This window comes from Bombina bombina, chromosome 4 (genome assembly GCF_027579735.1).
Source record: "Bombina bombina isolate aBomBom1 chromosome 4, aBomBom1.pri, whole genome shotgun sequence".
Taxonomy (NCBI): Eukaryota; Metazoa; Chordata; class Amphibia; order Anura; family Bombinatoridae; genus Bombina; species Bombina bombina.
Window position 1 is genome coordinate 1152372982 of NC_069502.1, and position 23186 is coordinate 1152396167.

At 38.4% G+C, this 23186-nt stretch overlaps 1 protein-coding gene across 43 annotated transcripts in view; it reads left to right on the forward strand.

Moving 5' to 3' along the window:
- LOC128658091 (calpain-8-like) overlaps positions 1-23186 on the forward strand; it is a 268397-nt gene that overhangs the window by 153489 nt on the left and 91722 nt on the right. For 38 of the 43 annotated variants that reach the window (XM_053712555.1, XM_053712553.1, XM_053712567.1 and 35 more), the window contains 3 exons: positions 12664-12696; positions 13763-13825; positions 17581-17652. In XM_053712555.1, coding sequence (XP_053568530.1) covers positions 12664-12696; positions 13763-13825; positions 17581-17652 — 168 coding nt within the window. The remainder of the gene's footprint in view (positions 1-12663; positions 12697-13762; positions 13826-17580; positions 17653-23186) is intronic. The other 5 variants (XM_053712546.1, XM_053712568.1, XM_053712556.1 and 2 more) reach the window with 3 other exon arrangements.

Below are 23186 nucleotides of genomic sequence, written 5' to 3' on the forward strand. Positions count from 1 at the left end.
ATATTAGGATTTATTTTACAGGTAAGTATTTAGCTTTAAATAGGAATAATTTATTTAATAAGAGTTAATTAATCTCGTTAGATTAAAATTATATTTAAGTTAGGGGGGTGTTAGTGTTAGGGTTAGACTTAGCTTTAGGGGTTAATACATTTATTAGAATAGCGGCGTGATTCGGTCGGCAGATTAGGGGTTAATAATTGAAGTTAGGTGTCGGCGATGTTAGGGAGGGCAGATTAGGGGTTAATAAATATAATATAGGGGTCGGCGGTGTTAGGGGCAGCAGATTAGGGGTACATAGCTATAATGTAGGTGGCGGCTCTTTGCGGTCGGCAGATTAGGGGTTAATTATTGTAGGTAGCTGGCGGCGACGTTGTGGGGGGCAGGTTAGGGGTTAATAAATATAATATAGGGGTCGGCGGTGTTAGGGGCAGTAGATTAGGGGTACATAGCTATAATGTAGCTGGCGGCGGCGTGCGGACGGCAGATTAGGGGTTAATAAGTGTAGGTAGCTGGCTGCGACGTTGTGGGGGGCAGGTTAGGGTTTAATAAATATAATACAGGGGTCGGCGGTGTTAGGGGCAGCAGATTAGGGGTACATAAGTATAACGTAGGTGGCGGTCGGCAGATTAGGGGTTACAAAAAATTATTCGAGTGTCGGCGATGTGGGGGGACCTCGGTTTAGGGGTACATAGGTAGTTTATGGGTGTTAGTGTACTTTAGAGCACAGTAGTTAAGAGCTTTATAAACCGGCGTTAGCCCAGAAAGCTCTTAACTACTGACTTTTTTCTGCGGCTGGAGTTTTGTCGTTAGAATTCTAACGCTCACTTCAGAAACGACTCTAAATACCGGAGTTAGAAAGATCCCATTGAAAAGATAGGATACGCAATTTACGTAAGGGGATCTGCGGTATGGAAAAGTCGCGTCTGAAAAGTGAGCGTTAGACCCTTTTTTGACTGACTCCAAATACCGGCGGTAGCCTAAAACCAGCGTTAGGAGCCTCTAACGCTGGTTTTCACAGCTACCGCCAAACTCTAAATCTAGGCCTTAGGGTTTATTTTATAGGTAAGTATTTAGATTTAAATACGAATATTTTAATTAATAATATTAATATTAGATTTATTTTAATAAGAGTTTAGTTAGGGATGTTAGAGTTAGATAGGGTTATTATACTTAATATATATATATAATATAATAACTATATTAACTATATTAATCCTAATATAATTAGGGTTAATATAGTTAATATATATAATATAATAACTATATTAACTATATTAACCCTAATATAATTAGGGTTAATATAGTTAATATAGCTGGCGGCGGTGTAGGGGATTAGATTAGGGGTTAATGTGTTTAATATAGGTGGCGGCGGTGTAGGGGGATTAGATTAGGGGTTAATTCATTTATTATAGGTGGCGGCGGTGTAGGGGGATTTAGATTAGATTAGATGCAAAAGAGCAGGGGGTTAAATAATTTAATATAGCTGGCGGCGGGGTAGGGGGATTAGATTAGGGGTTAATTAATTTAATATAGCTGGCGGCGGTGTAGGGGGATTAGATTAGGGGTTAAATAATTTAATATAGGTGGCGGCGGTGTAGGGGGATTAGATTAGGGGTTAAATAATTTAATATAGCTGGCGGCGGTGTAGGGGGATTAGATTAGGGGTTAAATAATTTAATATAGGTGGCGGCGGGGTAGGGGGATTAGATTAGGGGTTAAATAATTTAATATAGGTGGCGGCGGGATAGGGGGATTAAATTAGGGGTTAATAATTTTAAAATAGATGGCGGCGGTGTAAGGGGCTCACTTTAGGGGGTAGGTAAGGTAGATGGCGGCGGGGTAGGGGCTCACATTAGGGGGTTATAGATTTAATATAGCTGGCGGCGGGGTCCGGGAGCGGCGGTTTAGGGGTTTATAACTTTATTAGGTGGCAGCGGGGTCCGGGAGCGGCGGTTTAGGGGTTAATACATTTTTTATTGTTAGGATAGTGAGGGGGGATAGCGGATAGAGGGTTAGACGTGTCGGGCTATGTTTGGGAGGCGTGTTAGACAGTACGGGAGATTTTATAACTTAGTCAGGTTTTGTAGGCGCCGGCAGTTTCTAAAGTGCCGTAAGTCACTGGCGACTCCAGAAATTTGTACTTACGCAGATTTCTGGACATCGCTGGTTTATCCGACTTACGGCACTTTAGCCTCTGACAGCGCCGTATATAGGATAGCTTGAGTTGCGAGCTGAAACTGCGGGCGGCAGGGGTTCCCTCGCTTGCGCCACAAACTATGCTGCATATCGGATCGCGCCCCAGGTTTACTTTCAACTTGTAATACGAGCGGTAAGCCAGATGAGCGCAAACACTTGTAATATACCCCTTACCCCTATGACACAAACGATTGTGCTCAACTTGCAATCTAGTCCAAAATCTTTAGTTGTGCATAATAAACAACCGTGAGTTGAACTGAAAATGTTGTTTTTCCTCCTCAAAAATATGGGAGTGAACCATGCAGGATTTGGAGCACTGACCTGCTACATCAGTGTTTCTCAACCGCGGTCCTCAAATGCCCATAACAGTCCAGGTTTTCATTATAGTCATGCACAGGTGAAGTAATCAGCTGATCAGTAACCATGGTTACTAACCTGCTCTAACACATCATCTGATTATGTTACCTGTGGACTGGTTCAGCTATCATGAAAACCTGGCCTGTTGGGGGTACTTGAGGACCGCGGTTGAGAAACAATATGTTACATTACACAGTGATTTATTTTTATTACTTCAGCATGGGTGCCCAAATATTTTTGTATTAATGACGGTCACTAATCTTGGGATAGAACGGGAGCCAAATTACATTTTACTCACTTTTATGCTAAAGATAACACTGCAAAATAAAATTAGGTTCTAATTATATCTAATAGGCCTGTGCATTAGGCAGCTTTGTTAGATGTGGAATGCGGAAGAAGAAGGCGGCCGCTCACGGCCTTCGACTCATTTCAGAGCCGGATTTCTTCGTGTTAAAGCGCTACACACTAAGATCTGGATTTGCACATTTTACTAATATTTACAAAATAACATGAGTGAAAAAGAAACAAATTTTACTGACGCCTATTTTCTGCTCAGTGGTATTAGCCACCAATCAACAGCTATCACCCAATAGTGCTTTACTGCTCCTGAGTCTACCAAGTGAACAAAGCAAATTAGATAATAAATTATCTAGAAGTGGGGGGCGGGCATGTCCAAGCAGGAGCCATGATGGGACGCACTATTTACAGCTTGTCAGGAATCCTCAAGAATTTACCAAAAATTATTGTCTGAGGATATAATATATGTGATCAATTTTTGTTGAGAACTACCTGAGCACAGGGAGAGCTGAAAAAAACTGCTTTAAGTCCTATTATATACTCCATTATTTGAATCCAGGCGGCTGCGGCCTACTCACATTAGCGTGACACTCCCCCCCCCCCCCCGGCCATCTGGGTTAAGTGGCCACTTACAGAGTTAAAGGGAGGATTGTCGCATATACATATATAGCGCTCTACTACGGATCTTTAACCTGGCCCGACCAACAATTATGGCATGTCTAGCTGAACTGACATGGGGTGCTTTGGAGAAACTTTTAAGCGAACATTACGGCAGATTGGAGAAGCGCATAGAGTCTATTGTTCGGCGCCATAACTTATTGGAAGGAGCACACACTGGGAGCTGTAGCTCTGAAGAAACGATTTTCCACACTGCAGAGAACGTTTTGTTCTATATTGCGGACGCAGCGGAGCAACCGCTCAATAACACCAAAGTGCGCAGTGGTCTAGAACGCAACAAGGAGAACTCCATACCGCCCAAGCTAGCAGGAGCTTCAGCTGCGACTGGGTACGTCCAGCAAGCAGATCAACACAGGACCATAAGCTGGTCATATCGAGGGGAATACCGGAGACTCAAGAGAACTGTTTACTGCACTGTGTATCTCCGTTCTCCCTCACTCGTTTGTAACTAGATATAATATATGAATAACCAGTACTCATGCCACACTTTGTTCCTCCCTTCTATTTTGTGGACTATCAAGTTTACATTCTATATATGACGATTCTTAGGTCTGATGGTGTTTTTTGTATGCACTAAGGATGAAAACTTATAAACCTCATTGATCTATTTTGTACACAAAGCTGTAAAAGGGCTTTAATCACCAGACGTGGTTTGAGTGCCGCATGTACCACACACATGGAGAAAGCGGGAGTGGGTTAAGTCTGTGAGTCTCAACAGGGCCTATAAGATGTACTGCAATATAGGTTTGACCACTTTGGTGTAGTTTGCATCAGCTAATTTATTTGTGCACCTTTACTTCTCTTCAAACTCATGAATAGTTGGGCACAAAACGTTACTCCTCATTTCTCACCCTAATTTATGATGACTTTCCTGTTTGATGACGTTTCTTATATATGTTAGGTATGAATGATCGTTTACGATGCAAACTACTGATATTTTGTATTACTTACCATGGTCCCCTTGCTAATGTACCCTAAACCTCCCCACTGTATGATTGATCATTTTCCTGTGAGTTACATGAGGGGGGGTTTATTCATGGGTCATTCATTGGATCTATGTTAAACAGCATGTCCCTGTATATTAATGTACATAACCTAGCAGGATATAGATATGTACACTCTTGTAGTGATATAGGCCCTGTCTAATGCAGGTAGAGAGAGGCACAGCTCTCCCTCCATATTATTTTATGTTCCTTCTCCCTTTACCATCCTCTGTATATTTGGCAGAGTTAAGCAGTCTCTGCCCTGTTCTGAGAACTACGGTTTGATCTCTGAGCCCTACCATAGAGAATTAGAAATGTTTGCATTCATATGCCCTCCCCTTCCCCTTCGGCTTTTATTTTATTCTTGGACCCACCCGTGGTCCTTGTGTCATAGGAGGGCGAGCGTATAATATAGGCCCACAAGTGACCTATCTTTACCTAAAACCCCTAGCGTAAAAGGTTTGATCAAGGGCCAAAAGTGGCCACTGTTGTGTTAGCTGGCGAGAGCGGTAAAAAAGTGAGGGAAGTATGGGTTTGCTCCTCTAGCACTGTATTTTGCAAGTTGTAACCAGTAAATTATCTTGTTTTCTGTGAACTTTTTGTTATACGAGCAAAAGTGTATGCTTGTTTTTGTTTCCCTCAATAAAAATAAAAATTAAAAATTTTTTTTTTATCTAGAAGTACATTAGAAAGTAGTTTAAAATCGCATGTTCTATCCGAACCATGAAAGTTTAATTTTGTGACACACTATTTTAAAGGTAAAAACTGCCTTTAGATAATTCTAACAGAGGCTTCGTATTAATAGCGTGATTTCTTACCGAATCTTGTAAGCCCAGAGACCTTTAGATAATCTCTTGTTTTGTTTAGGCTATTTTATACTGTTTATCTGCATTATTTACCATAAATCACTTTCAGTGTGTACCCTACTCATGTACCTAGTGCTATGGAATGTATAACAAATAAATATACGTAGGAGCGCTCAGAGGGCTAAGGATATAAAGAACTATACACATAGGGTGAAAGAGGTAGGTAATACACAGAAATCTCAGATTCTAAGTATTATAATAAGAAACTAATAGCAGCAAAGTATATATAAAATGACAATATATTAATAATAAAAAATTCAAAATACTAAAATCGGACATCTCCAATAATGTACAATTAAAACTTAAAATTGGGATTATTGCCACTACTTAAGTCTCAAAAAAGATTAACGTTATCCACCTGCAGATGGAGAATTATGTAGAAAAAAGCTGACGGATTTTACGTAAAAAATCGCAACAATGTCTCAGATATAACCGCAAGATTTCCACAGCAGTTATAGTTCAAGTTAAGGATACATATCCTACAACGTATACACGTACATGCACAGTACCTGGCTTTTGGACCTAAAGGAACGGGGATGATACAAACTTTTCACAGTATCACGGCCTCTGTGTTTCTTTTCCTCTGCTGTTTCGGTCACATGTGCGTGTGACATCACAGTACTCCAATCGTATTGGTAGACACTTGTTTTTTTAAATTACAGCTGATCCGCTTTCACAAGTGTAGAAGTATAGATAGCATCCACCCTTTAGTGCAATATAGCACGCAGGATGAATCCTCAAAGACTTGTAGATGAAACTTCAAAAAGCTTGTCTTTGGCACTTACCAGCGGAAGAATTTCTGTTTATTAAAGGCTTGTCTTTAGGTATAATCTACCAAAATGGAAACCGCTAATCAAATATTATTTCCAGTTACATTCATTTTTGAATGTTCCTAATTAAATCGGTCATCCACATTCGAAATTTCAAATGGATCATTCGATTTAACAAATACTAATCAGAAGTTCAATAGTTCATCTGGTAGGGAATTTAGTAAATTGATACCTAATAGATACAAATATTTCATTTAAAGAGAACATTAGAAATATTATTTCAAATATATAGATTCTAATTTTTCAAATTCGAATATATTGCATAATTCAAATTGAATAAGAAAAATTTGAATCGACTATTACATTTAAAGTGATTGTAAACGTTCTGGCATTACAAGCTGAAAATATCAGAAGATAAGTATATCCTACACATTGCATTAATGAAAGTCTCATTCATTTTTTAATTCTTTCCTATGACTTGAGCGACTATGCTCAAGTTTACCTTCACTTTAAAGAAGGAATTTAAAATACTATTACATTAAACGAATCTTAGAATGTTGTACAAACATTGATAATTTGAAACAAATGAATGAATGTGTTAAAATTTGTTTCATTTTTCAAATGTTGCAAAACATTTGCCCATCCCTAATCTTCATTACATCTGATAAATTTAAAGGGACATTCCGGTCAAAATGTAAACGTGCATATTGAATGTGCATTACATCTTTGAATAGGAACATATTTGCATATACATGTACTGGCAATGCTTCTAGTAAAAGTTATCATTGTTTTAGTTTTAGCATTTTTCTCTGCACGTGCATGTGAAGCATAGCTAGATATTCTCAGTGCGTCAGTATTTTTAATACCGCAGCTGCTCAGAGTGCCAGTGAGGCTTCAATTGTGTCAGCAATGAACAAATTGAGTCATTAGGATATGACACAAGCACCTTAGGCTCTCTAAAAAGTGCTGTGTTTAAAAATGCTGGTGCATGGTGCATACTTACATACACTTTTAAACCAGCTAAAGCTTTTAAAAGAAACATTTTTGCTAATACCTGTATATTACAAAAATGTTTTAATTCAAAACTGAAATGCATCTATGTGTATTCCAATTTTGGCTGGAATGTCCCTTTAACTCCATCTAAAATATCACTAACATTCCAGATCTGTTTTTATAAAGGGAAAGTTTACAATCACTTTAACTGTTTCCTTTAAGATACCTAGGGCCCGATCCGATATGCAGCGTCGCCTGCAAAAGCTGGCGACGCCAAATTTTGCGCTGGTTTGGTATCCTATATACGACGTAACCTAGAAGTTACGCTCGTATATTTCTGCCTTCGGCCGTAGTTTTTTGGCCCATAGACAGGTATACCAAACCAGCGCAGTTTGGTATCCATTATACAGCGTACGGACTTACGTGGCGAAAATGGAGAAATCTTACTCCATTTTCACCTCGCCACAAAATGCAGGTGTAGTAAGCCTTACGCTAAGTATTGGAGCTCCCTAAACTACCTGCAAAATAAAACCTAACACCTAACGCATGCGCAATGTCTATCCCTAATAAAGTGTTTAACCCCTAAACCGCCACTCCCGGACCCCGCCGCCACCTACATTAAATGTCTAACCCCCTAATGTGATCCCCCTACACCGCCGCCATCTATATTAAAATTATTACCCCCTAATGTGAGCCCCCTACCCCGCTGCCACCTATTTTAACTATATTACCCCCTAATCTAATCCCCCTACACCACCGCCACCTATAATAAATGTATTACCCCCTAAAATGTATCTACCCTAAACTAAATTACAAATAGCCCTGAAAAGAGCCTTTTGCAGGGCATTGTCCCAAAGTAACCAGCTCTATTACCAGCCCTTAAAAGGGCCTTTTGCGGGGCATTGCCCCAAAATAACCAGCTCTATTACCAGCCCTTAAAAAAGCCTTTTGCGGGGCATTGCCCCAAAGTAACCAGCTCTATTACCAGCCCTTAAAAGGGCCTTTTGCGGGGCATTGTTCCAAAGTAATCAGCTCTTTTACCTGTAATCTAATCCCCCTACACCGCCGCAACCTATATTAAATATATTAACCCCTAATCTGACCCTCCTACACCGCCGCCACCTATATTAACTATAGTAACCCTAATTATATTAGGGTTAATATAGTTAATATAGTTATTATATTATATATATTAACTATATTAACCCTATCTAACTCTAACACCCCTAACTTAATTATTAATAAAATAAATCTATACAATATTAATAATATTAACTAAATTATTCCTATTTAAAACTAAATACTTACCTATAAAATAAACCCTAAGATAGCTACAATATAATTAATAATTACATTGTAGCTATTTTAGGGTTTATATTTATTTTACAGGTAACGTGGTATTTATTTTAACTAGGTACAATAGCTATTAAATAGTTAATAACTATTTAATAGCTACCTAGTTAAAAAAATTACCAATTTACCTGTAAAATAAATATTAACCTAAGTTACAAATACACCTACACTATCAATAAATTAAATAAACTACAATTATCTAAACTAAAATATAATTAAATACACTAAACTAAATTACAAAAAACAAACAAACACTAGATTACAAAAAATAAAAAAATTACAAGAATTTAAGCTAATTACACCTAATCTAAGCCCCCTAATAAAATAATAACGCCCCCCAAAATAAAAAAAATTCCCTACCCTATTCTAAAGTACAAAGTAATCAGCTCTTTTACCAGCCCTTAAAATGACTTTTTGTGGGGCATTGCCCAAAGTAATCAGCTCTTTTACCTGTAAAAAAAATAGAATACCCCCCCAACATTACAACCCACCACCCACATACCCCTATTCTAACCCACCCAAACCCCGGTTAAAAAAATCTATCACTAACCCCCTGAAGATCTCCCTACCTTGAGTCATCTTCACCCAGCCGAGCCAAAGTCTTCATCCAATCCGGGCGATGTCTTCATCCAAGCGACAAAGAAGAGGTCTTCCATCCGGGCGATGTCTTCCTCCAAGTGGCATCTTCTATCTTCTTTCTTCCGGCTCCTTCTTCAGACCTCCTGCGCGGAACATCCAACTGGCCCGATGGACTAACGACTAATGAAGGTTCCTTTAAATGACGTCATCCAAGATGGCGTCCCACGAATTCCAATTGACTGATAGGATTCTATCAGCCAATCGGAATTAAGGTAGGAAAAATCCAATTGGCTGATTGAATCAGTCAGTCGGATTGAGATCGCATTCTATTGGCTGTTCCGATCAGCCAATAGAATGCAAGCTAAATCCGATTGGCTGATCGGCTGATTGGCTGATCCAATCGGCCAATCGGATTGAACTTCAATCCGATTGGCTGATTCAATCAGTCAATCGGATTTTTCCTACATTATTTCCGATTGGCTGATAGAATCCTATCAGCCAATCGGGATTCGAGGGACACCATCTTGGATGATGTAATTTAAAGGAACCGTCATTCTTCGTTAGGAGGATGGCTCTGCGTCGGCTGGATAGAAGATGGCTCCGCTCCGGAAGGATGAAGATAGAAGATGTTTGCGAGGCGGGAGTATATATATATATATATACACTAGCCCTAAAGCCCATTTATACGGGCCATTTTTTCCAGTACAGCGGTCCCACTCCTTGCTCTCTCTCTCCCCCTCTCTTTTGTGCTTTCTCCCCCTCTCTTTTGGGCTCTCCCCCCTCTCTTTTGGGCTTTCTCTCGCTCCACCTGTCTTTTGCTTTCTCTCTCCCCCCTCCCTTTTGCTCTCTCTCTCCCCCCTCTCTTTTGCTCTCTCTCCCCCTCTCTTTTGCTCTCTCTCCCCCTCTCTTTTGTGCTCTCTCTCCCTCTCTTTTGTGCTCTCTCTCCCTCTCATTTGCACTCTCTCCCCCTCTCTTTTGCGCTCTCTCTCGCTCCACCTCTCTTTTGCTCTCTCTCGCGCCCCTCTCTTTTGCTTCCCCCCCCCCCTTTCTTTTGCTCTTTCTCCCCCTCTCTTTTGCGCTCTCTCTCCCCATCTCTTTTACGCTCTCTCTCCCCATCTCTTTTACACTCTCTCTCCCCCTCTCTTTTGCATTCTCTCTCACTTTTGCACTCTCTATCTTCCCCCTCTTTTGCGCGCTCTCTCTCCTCCTCTCTTTTGCGCTCTCTCTCTCTGCCTCTTTTTTGCGCTCTCTCTTTCCCCCTCTCTTTTGTGCTCTCTCTCTCCCTCTCTCTTTTGCGCTCTCTCCCCCCCTCTCTTTTGTGCTCTCTCTCCCCCCTCTCTTTTGCGCTCTCTCTCCCCCCTCTCTTTTGAGCTCTCTCTCTCACCCCCTCTCTTTTGCTCTGTCTCTCTCCCCTTTTTTTGGTCTCTCTCTCCATCCCTCTCTTTTGCTCTCTCTCTCCATCCCTCTCTTTTGCTATTTCTCTCCATCCTCTCTTTTGCTCTCTCTCTATCCCCCCTCTCTTTTGCTCTGTCTCTCTCCCCTCTCTTTTGCTCTCTCTCTCCATCCCTCTCTTTTGCTCTCTCTCTCCATCCCTCTCTTTTGCTCTCTCTCTCCATCCCTCTCTTTTGCTCTCTCTCCCTCTCTATTGATCTCTCTCCCCCCTCTCTTTGCTCTCTCTCCCCCTCTCTTTTTCTCTCTTCCCTCTATTTTGCTCTTTTCCCTCTCTTTTGCTCTTTCTCCCCCTCTCTTTTGCTCTTTCACCTCTCTTTTGCTCTCTCTCATCCCTCTCTTTTGATCTTTCTCTTCCTCTCTCTATTGCTCTCCCCCTCTCTCGCCCCCTCTCTTCTTTTGCTCTCTCTCCCCCTCTCTTTTGCTCTCTCTCTTCCCCTCTCTTTTGCTCTCTCTCTCCCCCTCTCTTTTTCTCTCTCTTCCTTCTATTTTGCACTTTCCTCTCTCTTTTGCGCTCTCTCCCCCTCTCTTCTGCTCTTTCCCCTCTCTTCTGCTCTTCCCCATCTCTTTTTGTCTCTCCCCCTCTCTTTCTATTCCTCTCCCCTCTCTCTCGAGGCCGACCACGCCCGCCACACCCGACCACACCTCCGACCATACCCGGTCAGCCCACGCTCACGCCCGGCCACACCCACGCCCATCCGGCCATGCCCACTTTCGCCCCACCACCGCAAACAGCATGTCAGGTAAGGCCAGGTGTGTTTGTCCCTACTGCGCATGACAGCTTTGGACAAACACACTTGGCCTTTTATATTATAGGATATATATATGTGTGTATATATATGTGTGCGTATATATATATATATATATATATATATGTGTGTTTGTGAATATATATATATATATATACTGTATATATATATATATATATATATATATACTGTATATATATGTGTGTGTGTCACTATAATAAATATCGCAAATGACACTAGTCCAGTGAGTGCGGATCTTTATTATTATTATTATTATATTATCAGGTATTTGTAGAGCGCCAACAGGTTCCACAGCGCTAACTATATTGGATACAATTTATTTTTCCTGACACCCTGGTAGTTGCTGTTTCTTTTGAGATGTGAGTGCAAATCCACACTGACTCTTCTTATATATATAGATCAGTCCAAAGGCACAGGCACTCAGTGGTCTTGAGTAAAAAAATCACGTTTATTTAATCAAAGTTAAAAGGACATAACGTTTCGGCACATTGCTGTACCTTTGTCAAATGTCAAAAATTACAGCAAAAAAAACCTAAAACCATTGGTTTTAGGTTTGTTTTTGTTTTTTTTTTGCTGTATTTTTTGACATTTGACAGAGGCACAGCAATGTGCCGAAACGTTAAGTCCTTTTAACTTTGAATAAACGTGATTTTTTTACTCAAGACCACTGAGTGCCTGTGCTTTTGGACTGATCTGGATACACTTTGCAGTGCACTGTGGCACATATATGTGTGTGTGTGTGTGTGTGTATATATATATATGTGTGTGTGTGTGACTGTGTATATATATATATATATATATATATATATAAATATATATGTGTGCATATATGTGTGTGTGTGTGTATATATAAATATATTCTCTCATATAAAACCGCACACTTGCCAAATTATAGTCCAGAGTTCCTTTTCATCAGTATTTTCTTTATCAAAACTCAGGAATCATATCATTGAAGTATATAGCCATTTATTGGAATTTTCAGAGTTTCGTCCCCCACATGGGACTTTCTCCAGGTCCCCAATGTTGGAATTCGGAAATTTCCAATAAATGGATTATATTCTTCAATGATATGATCCCTTAGTTTTGATTGAAAAAAAAATAAAAAAAGTTAATATATATATATAAAAAAAACACTGATGGTTTAATAGAGTAAAGATCACTTAATTCTTGATATCTAAGTATCTAAAAGCAAAGAGTTATACACACAATATATATATATATATATATATAAAATGTGTGTATATAACTCTTTCCTTTTAGATACCTAGAGATCAAGGATTAAGTGATCTTTACTCTATTAAACCGCCAGTGTTTTAGCGCATAAGATTTCATTATACTTCAATAATTAACTTGTTTGTTTCATTTATCCTAGAAATCAGAAGAAAAAGACAAGAGTGAAAAAGAGGTAAAAGCCAGATATTATTTACACAGAACAACTAAGTGACAAGAAAATCATTTAAAGGGATAGGAAAGTCAAAATTAAACTTGCAAGAACCAGATAGACCTTGCAATTTTAAGACACTTTTAAAATCAATTCTATATTAAAATGTGCTTTGTTCTCTTGGTATCCATTGTTGGAAATGAATACTCACATATCCTACACTTGTGGGAGCTAGCTAGTGATTAGTGCCTGCACACATTTGTCTCTTTGGTCTTTGTCTATTTGGATAACTAGATGTGTTCAGCTAGCTGCCAGTAGTGCATTGTTGTTCCTTCAACAATGGATAACAAGAGAATGAAGCATATATGATAATAAAAGTAAATTGAAAGTTATTTAAAATTGTATGTTCTATCCGAATTATGAAGGACACTTTTGGGGTTTCCTGTCCCTGAAAAGGGACATGAAACATATTTTTACGTATATATGCAAAATAGATTCATTGCAAATGATTAACATATAAACTAAATGATTGCACACATCTTGTATTAAACTTCTTGTATATGCTTATCTTATCTCCTCTGTGGCCAATTAGGGAAAAATTAATTCATTTCCTGCACTGATCAAATACTTACTAAGTAGAATGTTGCATGGTCTAGGACACATTATATGCTGCACTTGTGTCCAATTATATATCCATTATGCATCAGGAGAGTTTCTTATAGATAAAATAACAAATGCATTGGAACTTGCGCAGAACAAACTGGCATTTACTTATAGTTTGCATGACCTTGGCTATGTCTGTGAACTTTAATTTAATATTAAACCTCCCAACTGTCCCTATTTGAGAGGGACAGTCCCTGATTCTGAGCTCTGTGCTCTTAGCCCCTCCCATGGACCACCCAGACACACCCACAATCCTGCCCACTAAACACTCCTCCCAACACAACTCCACCTACAAAATGGTGACAGGCCCCCATCAATCTCCTGATTCTCGGATACTCAACCACAAATGTTGGGAGGTATGTAATAATTGCACTACATTGTTATTTTAAGAGCTGAAATTAATATATTTTGTTTTCACTTACAATAGGTATCTGAAAAAGAAACAGCTAAAAAAGAGGTTAAAGAACAAGTAGATTCTGCAGCAGAAGAGGTAAATATTAGTATACGGTACAGTGTCAAAATAGTAGCTATATTTGTGGCAGAATATGGGGCCGATTTATGTATGTGTGAGCGGACATGATCCGCTGTAGCAGATCATGTCCGCCGCACATCGATAAATGCCAACAGCATACGCTGTCAGCATTTATCCGTGTACAAGCAGTTCTGATGAACTGTTTGTGTAATGCCGACCCTGTAGATTTGCGGCCAATTGGCCACTAGCAGGGGGTGTCAATCAACCCTATCGTATATGATCGGGCAATTGCTGTCCGCCGCCTCAGAGGTGGCAAACGAGTTAAGGAGCAGTGGTATTAAGACCACTGCTTCTTTATTCCTGTTCCGGCAACCCTGAAGGCTCACGCGGAAACAGAAACATTGGGGCACATTCGGCCATTAATAAATTGGCCCTTGAGTGTGGACCAGGGGAGGATTAGGGAGGTGCAGCGGTGGTTAGTATGGAGCAGTATGGGACTTAAAATTGTAATTTTACTAGCAAATTCTGCAGTATTTTGCAAATGCTCCATAGAGGGACATAAAACTAAATATAGCCACCAATCAGCAAGCGCTATCCAGGGTTCTGAACCAAAAATGGTGTGGCTCCTATGTTTACATTCCTACTTTTTCAAGTAAAGATACCAAGAGAACGAAGAAAAATTAATAATAGGAGTAAAATAGAAAGTTTCTTAAAATTTGATCTGAATCATGAAGGAAAATAAAAAATAAAATAAAAAAATTGGGTTCAGTATCCCTTTAACTGGTCTCAGCAAAGGAGATGAGATAAGACAGCATCATATAACTCCAGGTAAATCTAGATTACACAGCATGACTGTGTCCATTACTACAGTGAGACTAAAACGTTACACTTATTTTTTCAATACATAAAATATTTTTTTTTTTTTTTAAAAAAAGCTATGTTATTATTAAGCTAATCTTTGCTTTGAATATTTAATTCTATCTAGCGTGTGTTTTGTGCAAAATGTCGCCTTCTGCCACTTTTACTCCTACCTGGCAGTTGAAGTAATGTAAATTTGCAGACTAACAGGAGGTTTAGTGTTGTTAAAGGGACAGTAAAGTCAAAATTAAACTTTTATGATTTAGATAGAGCATGCAATTTTAAACAACTTTCACGTTTATTTATATTATTAAATGTGCTTTGTTCCTTTGGTGTCTTTTGTTGAAGAGTTAATCTAGGTAGGCTCATTGGAGCTCAGGAGAGTGCATGTGTCTTTATACTCTGTCAGCTGTGTTTTTCATTATTTGTAGCAGTGTTATACAAGGTTGCTAATCCTGTTGTCATAGAGTACTAAAGAAACATGCACTCTCCTGAGCTCCCATGAGCCTATATAGATGTGCTCTTTAACAAAGGATACTAAGGGAGCAAAGCCTAATTATATAACAGAAGTGAATTAAAGGTGTTTAAAATTACATCTGAAGTTTAAATTTGACTTTAAGTAAAAATACACCACAGACACAAAGAAGAATAAAATACTTGAGGGTAGAGGTAAATGCCAGTCCTTTCACGTGCACAAGAAGATATAGCTGAATACCTCATGCAGCCTCTTACTTCCGCATTCGGCAGTGAATAAAACTCTAGGACCCAGAGTCTGATGAGTGATTGTTATACACACACTCTCTCCATGCTGGATTATCTGACACACAAACATGTCAGAACTGGAATGCAGTAAAAGATAGATTTCAAGATGGCAGCACCCAAGACTAGAGGGGAGGCGAGGAAAGCTGCAATGCTTATAAATTGTATTTAGTGTTTAATGTCCCTTAAAGCCCAGGAATGCATTAAGAGGTAATGTGCCCCTAATAGACAACCAGTGCTAATTGTTTCACAGTAAAATTAAGAAATAAAACTTTTGGAGAGGTATCATGCCATAAAACTACAACTTAGAACTTGCTGCCCAACATACATCCTGCTGCCTTAAAAGGACACTGAACCCAAAAAAATTATTTCGTGATTCAGAGTATGAAATTTTAAGCAACTTTCTAATTTACTCCTATTATCAAATTTTCTTCATTCTCTTGGTATCTTTATTTGAAATGCAAGAATGTAAGTATAAATGCCGACCCATTTTTGGTGAACAACCTGGGTTGTTCTTGCTGATTGGTGGATAAATCCATCCACCAAAAAAAAGTGCTGTCCAGAGTCCTGAACTAATAAAAAAGCTTAGATGGCTTATTTTTCAAATAAAGATAGCAAGAGAACAAAGAAAATTTTATAATAGGAGTAAATTAGAAAGTTGCTTAAAATTGCATGCTCTATCTGAATCATGAAAGAAAAAAATTGGGTTCAGTGTTCCTTTAAGCACATGTCTAGTTTTCCTAAGCCAAAATATACCCCTGGTAGTAATAGTTATAATAATAATGTACAAAACATAAGTTTTTTGCATATCCATGAGGTTAGGAGACTTGTAGGCATTTTGTAGGTGGGTACACTGTGGAAGGGGCTGGGTTTTACCCAGGATTGATGTGTGCTGAGGGCATGACGGTGGGGAAGGCCGGTCCTGCTTGAAGATGGGGTAATCCCTGAAAAATGCAGATATTTGCCCTGGCCGAGAACCTGCAGGTGGAAAATGGATCAGACCTCCCACCCTGCGAAAATCACACAGGATCTGAGACGGTTAGGAGGTCTCATATGTAAATGTAATGTGATGATAACTAACATCTGTTTTGTATCATTTGCTTCCATAAGGAGTCTGATAAAAATGAACAGGAAGCAGTTAAAAATTAATTAAATGCAGAAAAAGAGGTAAAACTAAAAGATGGCACCTCAATGAGTGGCCCTTTCAGCTTTTCCCTCTCTACAACATTACCCATTCTCAGATTATAATAAAATCAGGTCAATTAACATCTGTAATATTTTTTTCTTTAAAGGATATTTATTTATTTACAGGAGTACTACATATCCTCTCTAATTTCAAAATTTGGCAGTGAGGGATGGGTGTTGCCTAGGTCTAAGACCCACTGGATATAGCAGAAGGGGTTAATTTGTGAAGTATAGATATCAGGCAAGTCTAGATTAATAGGGAGCAGAGAGAGGCTTAATGTAAGGGGTGAAATATTAAAAGAATATGATGAAGTATGTTGTGATATTTCTAAAGTATGTTGGCTTCAAAATAAATTAGTAAAAGGAATTACACATGAAAGGGGTCAGATTTCTGCATGTAACTGACATAAAAGGGCAAAATATTACTACCTTTGCTAAAAGAAAAGAAGGTGTGAAAAGGACAGTCACTGCTCTATAAATACCTAAACAAATGTCTAAAACATTAAGAGCCAGATTACAAGTGGAGCGCAAAATATCTCAGTAATAGGGAGTTTATTTTAACACCAGCAGATCTTCTGAACCATGATTGAAATGTTATAACTTGATTGTAATATGAAGTAGATGACTGAGAAAAGAGAACAATAATGAATGTGTTAATCATTTTGCATAATTGAAATGTATTTTCATTAAAAATAGCCAATTTTTTATATAATTGGTAAACGTTTAACCAACAGTGTATATCTGGTATAATGCTCATAAGCCTTTAACCACTTCTTAGTTTAGTTATTTTCAAGTGGTTATACATTTTTGTATTACTATGAATTTGTATTGCCAGATTGTGATCATGATTTATGTAGAATATGTATAATTCAAATGTAACAATTTGTAACCTGTCTTACTTTCACATTTTTGTATACGCATTATTGTATCACAGGTACTAGCATTTCTTTTCTACTTTTCAATTTTCTAAGGTATCTGAAGAAAAAGAAGTAAAAGAGAGTGGCAAACCAGCCGAGGAGAAAGCAGAGACTGTGGTTGAAACAGTAAGTAATATTGTATGAAGCAGTAAGTAATATTGTATGAAGCAGTAAGTAATATTGTATGAAGCAGTAAGTAATATTGTATGAAGCAGTAAGTAATATTGTATGAAGCAGTAAGTAATATTGTATGAAGCAGTAAGTAGTATTGTATGAAACAGTAAGTTATATTGTATGAAGCAGTAAGTAATATTGTATGAAGCAGTTTGTAATATTGCATGAAGTAGTAAGTAATATTGCATGAAGCAGTAAGTAATATTGCATGAAGCAGTAAGTAATATTGTATGAAGCAGTAAGTAATATTGTATAAAGCAGTAAGTAATATTGTATGAAGCAGTAAGTAATATTGCATGAAGCAGTAAGTAATATTGTATGAAGCAGTAAGTAATATTGTATAAAGCAGTAAGTAATATTGTATGAAGTAGTAAGTAATATTGTATGAAGCAGTAAGTAGTATTGTATGAAACAGTAAGTAATATTGTATGAAGCAGTAAGTAATATTGTATGAAGCAGTTTGTAATATTGCATGAAGTAGTAATATTACATGAAGCAGTAAGTAATATTGTATGAAGCAGTAAGTAATATTGTATAAAGCAGTAAGTAATATTGTATGAAGCAGTAAGTAATATTGCATGAAGCAGTAAGTAATATTGTATGAAGCAGTAAGTAATATTGTATAAAGCAGTAAGTAATATTGTATGAAGCAGTAAGTAATATAGTATGAAGCAGCAAGTAATATTGTATGAAGCAGTAAGTAATATTGTATGAAGCAGTAAGTAATATTGCATGAAGCAGTAAGTAATATTGTATGAAGCAGCAAGTAATATTGTATGAAGCATTAAGTAATATTGTATGAAGCAGTAAGTAATATTGTATGAAGCAGTAAGTAATATTGTATGAAGCAGCAAGTAATATTGTATGAAGCAGTAAGTAATATTGTATGAAGCAGTAAGTAATATTGCATGAAGCAGTTTGTAATATTGCATGAAGTAGTAAGTAATATTACATGAAGCAGTAAGTAATATTGCATGAAGCAGTAAGTAATATTGCATGAAGCAGTAAGTAATATTGTATGAAGCAGTAAGTAATATTGCATGAAGCAGTAAGTAATATTGCATGAAGCAGTAATATTGCATGAAGTAGTAAGTAATATTGCATGAAGCAGTAAGTAATATTGTATGAAACAGTAAGTAATATTGTATGAAGCAGTAAGTAATATTGTATGACGCAGTAAGTAATATTGCTTGAAGCAGTAAGTAATATTGTATGAAACAGTAAGTAATATTGCATGAAGCAGTAAGTAGTATTGTATGAAACAGTAAGTAATATTGCATGAAGCAGTAAGTAATATTAAATGAAGCAGTAAGTAATATTGCATGAAGCAGTAAGTAATATTGTATGAAGCAGTAAGTAATAAGTAAGTAATATTGCATGAAGCAGTAAGTATTATTGCATGAAGCAGTAAGTAATATTGCATGAAGTAGTAAGTAATATTGTATGAAGCAGTAAGTATTATTGCATGAAGCAGTAAGTAATATTGCATGAAGTAGTAAGTAATATTGTATGAAGCAGTAAGTAATATTGCATGAAGCAGTAATATTGCATGAAGCAATAAGTAATATTGCATGAAGCAGTAAGTAATATTGTATGAAGCAGTAAGTAATATTGCATGAAGCAGTAATATTGCATGAAGCAATAAGTAATATTGCATGAAGCAGTAAGTAATATTGCATGAAGCAGTAAGTAATATTGCATGAAGCAGTAAGTAATATTGTATGAAGCAGTAAGTAATATTGCATGAAGCAGTAAGTAATATTGCATGAAGCAGTAAGTAATATTGCATGAAGCAGTAAGTAATATTGTATGAAGCAGTAAGTAATAAGTAAGCAATATTGTATGAAGCAGTAAGTAATATTGTATGAAGCAGTAAGTAATAAGTAAGTAATATTGTATGAATCAGTAACTAATATTGCATGAAGCAGTAAGTAATATTGCATGAAGCAGTAATATTGCATGAAGCAGTAAGTAATATTGTATGAAGCAGTAAGTAATAAGTAAGCAATATTGTATGAAGCAGTAAGTAATATTGTATGAAGCAGTAAGTAATAAGTAAGTAATATTGTATGAATCAGTAAGTAATATTGCATGAAGCAGTAAGTAATATTCCATGAAGCAGTTCTGTAAACTGAAGTCACAAACTGCATTAATATGTTCACTTATATCATCTGAGCACAACAGATATACACTAAAGACAATACTATACACTAGAGATATGACTATGAACCAGAGATATTGCTATAACCTAAAAATATTCCTATGTACTAGACATAGCTAAGCACCATAGTTGCCAATGTTTGAAAAGTATTCCAGGGACACTTTGCAGCAGAGCCACGCCCATTTATTGTTTGCATAGCCCCGCCCACTCCAAAACAAGCCAATAAAATTATAGTAGTATTATTAAACCATACTGAGTGCTAGGACTCGGAAAGACAAATTTAATCTGCAATGATTCTGATAGAGCATGTCATTGTAAAATTAACTTCTACTAACAAATGTAGTTTGTTCTCTTGGGTACCTTTGTTGAAAAGAATATGTACATATCTTCAGCAATAGTTTAATTTAGTTTTTTGCGATGTGGGGGCTGGTGGTTTAGGGGTTAATAGGTTTATTTAGTGGCAGTGATGTGGGAGGCCAGAGGTTTAGAGGTTAATAACTTTATATAGTGGTGGCGATGTTGGGGAGCTGCGGAATAGGGGTTAAAATCTTTATTATAGTGTGGGCAATGTTAGGGTGCGGGGGAATAGGGGTTAATAACCTTATTATAGTGGCGGTGATGTCGGAGAGCGACGGAATAGGGGTTAATACATTTTATTAGTGGCGGCGATGTCGGGAGTGGCAGATTAGGGGTTAATAACTTTAATATAGTGTTTGCAATGCGGGAGGGCGGAGGAATAGGGGTTAATAGGTAGTTTATAGGTGTTAATGTACTTTGTAACACTTTAGTTATGAGTTTTGTGTAACAGTTTTGTTGCGTAAAACTCATAACTACTGCTCTCAGATTGCGAAAGGGATTGTGTTGGTATAGGCTGTAACGCAAGCTTTTTAGCCTCACTGCAAAACTTGTAATGGCAGCGCTATGGAAATCCCACGCAAAAAACATAATTTATGCTTACCTGATAAATTTATTTCTCTTGTAGTGTATCCAGTCCACGGATCATCCATTACTTATGGGATATTAACTCCTCCCCAACAGGAAGTGCAAGAGGATTCACCCAGCAGAGCAGCTATATAGCTCCTCCCCTAACTGCCATTACCAGTCATTCGACCGAAAACATGCAGAGAAAGGAAAACCATAGGGTACAGTGGTGACTGTAGTTTAATGGAAAAATTACCTGCCTTAAAGTGACAGGGCGGGCCGTGGACTGGATACACTACAAGAGAAATAAATTTATCAGGTAAGCATAAATTATGTTTTCTCTTGTTAAGTGTATCCAGTCCACGGATCATCCATTACTTATGGGATACCAATACCAAAGCTAAAGTACACGGATGACGGGAGGGACAGGCAGGCTCTTTATACGGAAGGAACCACTGCCTGAAGAACCTTTCTCCCAAAAACAGCCTCCGAAGAAGCAAAAGTGTCAAATTTGTAAAATTTGGAAAAAGTATGAAGAGAAGACCAAGTTGCAGCCTTGCAAATCTGTTCAACAGAAGCCTCATTCTTAAAGGCCCAAGTGGAAGCCACAGCTCTAGTAGAATGTGCTGTAATTCTTTCAGGAGGCTGCTGTCCAGCAGTCTCATAGGCTAACCGTATTATGCTACGAAGCCAAAAGGAGAGAGAGGTAGCCGAAGCTTTTTGACCTCTCCTCTGACCAGAATAAACGATAAACAGGGAAGACGTTTGTCGAAAATCCTTAGTTGCCTGTAAATAAAATTTCAGGGCACGGACTACATCTAGATTGTGTAGCAGACGTTCCTTTTTCGAAGAAGGATTAGGACACAAAGATGTAACCACAATCTCTTGATTGATATTCCTGTTAGTGACCACCTTAGGTAGGAACCCAGGTTTAGTACGCAGAACTACCTTGTCTGAATGAAAAATCAGATAAGGAGAATCACAATGTAAGGCAGATAACTCAGAGACTCTTCGAGCCGAGGAAATCGCCATTAAAAACAGAACTTTCCAAGATAACAACTTGATATCAATGGAATGAAGGGGTTCAAACGGAACCCCCTGTAAAACATTAAGAACTAAGTTCAAACTCCATGGTGGAGCAACAGTTTTAAACACAGGCTTGATCCTAGCTAAAGCCTGACAAAAAGCTTGAACGTCCGGAACATCTGACAGACGTTTGTGTAAAAGAATGGACAGAGCTGAAATCTGTCCCTTTAAGGAACTAGCGGATAAACCCTTTTCTAAACCTTCTTGTAGAAAAGACAATATCCTCGGAATCCTAACCTTACTCCATGAGTAACTCTTGGATTCGCACCAATATAAGTATTTGCGCCATATCTTATGGTAAATATTTCTGGTAACAGGCTTCCTAGCCTGTATTAAGGTATCAATAACTGACTCAAAAAAACCACGTTTTGATAAAATCAAGCGTTCAATTTCCAAGCAGTCAGCTTCAGAGAAATTAGATTTTGATGTTTGAAGGGACCCTGGATCAGAAGGTCCTGTTTCAGAGGTAGCGACCAAGGTGGACAGGATGACATGTCCACTAGATCTGCATACCAAGTCCTGCGTGGCCATGCAGGCGTTATTAGAATCACTGATGCTCTCTCCTGTTTGATTCTGGCAATCAATCGAGGAAGCATCGGGAAGGGTGGAAACACATAAGCCATCCCGAAGGTCCAAGGTGCTGTCAAAGCATCTATCAGAACCGCTCCCGGATCCCTGGATCTGGACCCGTAACGAGGAAGCTTGGCATTCTGTCGAGACGCCATGAGATCTATCTCTGGTTTGCCCCAACGTCGAAGTATTTGGGCAAAGACCTCCGGATGAATTTCCCACTCCCCCGGATGAAAAGTCTGACGACTTAAGAAATCCGCCTCCCAGTTCTCCACTCCCGGGATGTGGATTGCTGACAGGTGGCAAGAGTGAGACTCTGCCCAGCGAATTATCTTTGATACTTCCATCATTGCTAGGGAGCTTCTTGTCCCTCCCTGATAGTTGATGTAAGCTACAGTCGTGATGTTGTCCGACTGAAACCTGATGAACCCCCGAGTTGTTAACTGGGGCCAAGCCAGAAGGGCATTGAGAACTGCTCTCAATTCCAGAATGTTTATTGGTAGGAGACTCTCCTCCTGATTCCATTGTCCCTGAGCCTTCAGAGAATTCCAGACAGCGCCCCAACCTAGTAGGCTGGCGTCTGTTGTTACAATTGTCCAGTCCGGCCTGCTGAATGGCATCCCCCTGGACAGATGTGGCCGAGAAAGCCACCATAGAAGAGAATTTCTGGTCTCTTGATCCAGATTCAGAGTAGGGGACAAGTCTGAGTAATCCCCATTCCACTGACTTAGCATGCACAATTGCAGCG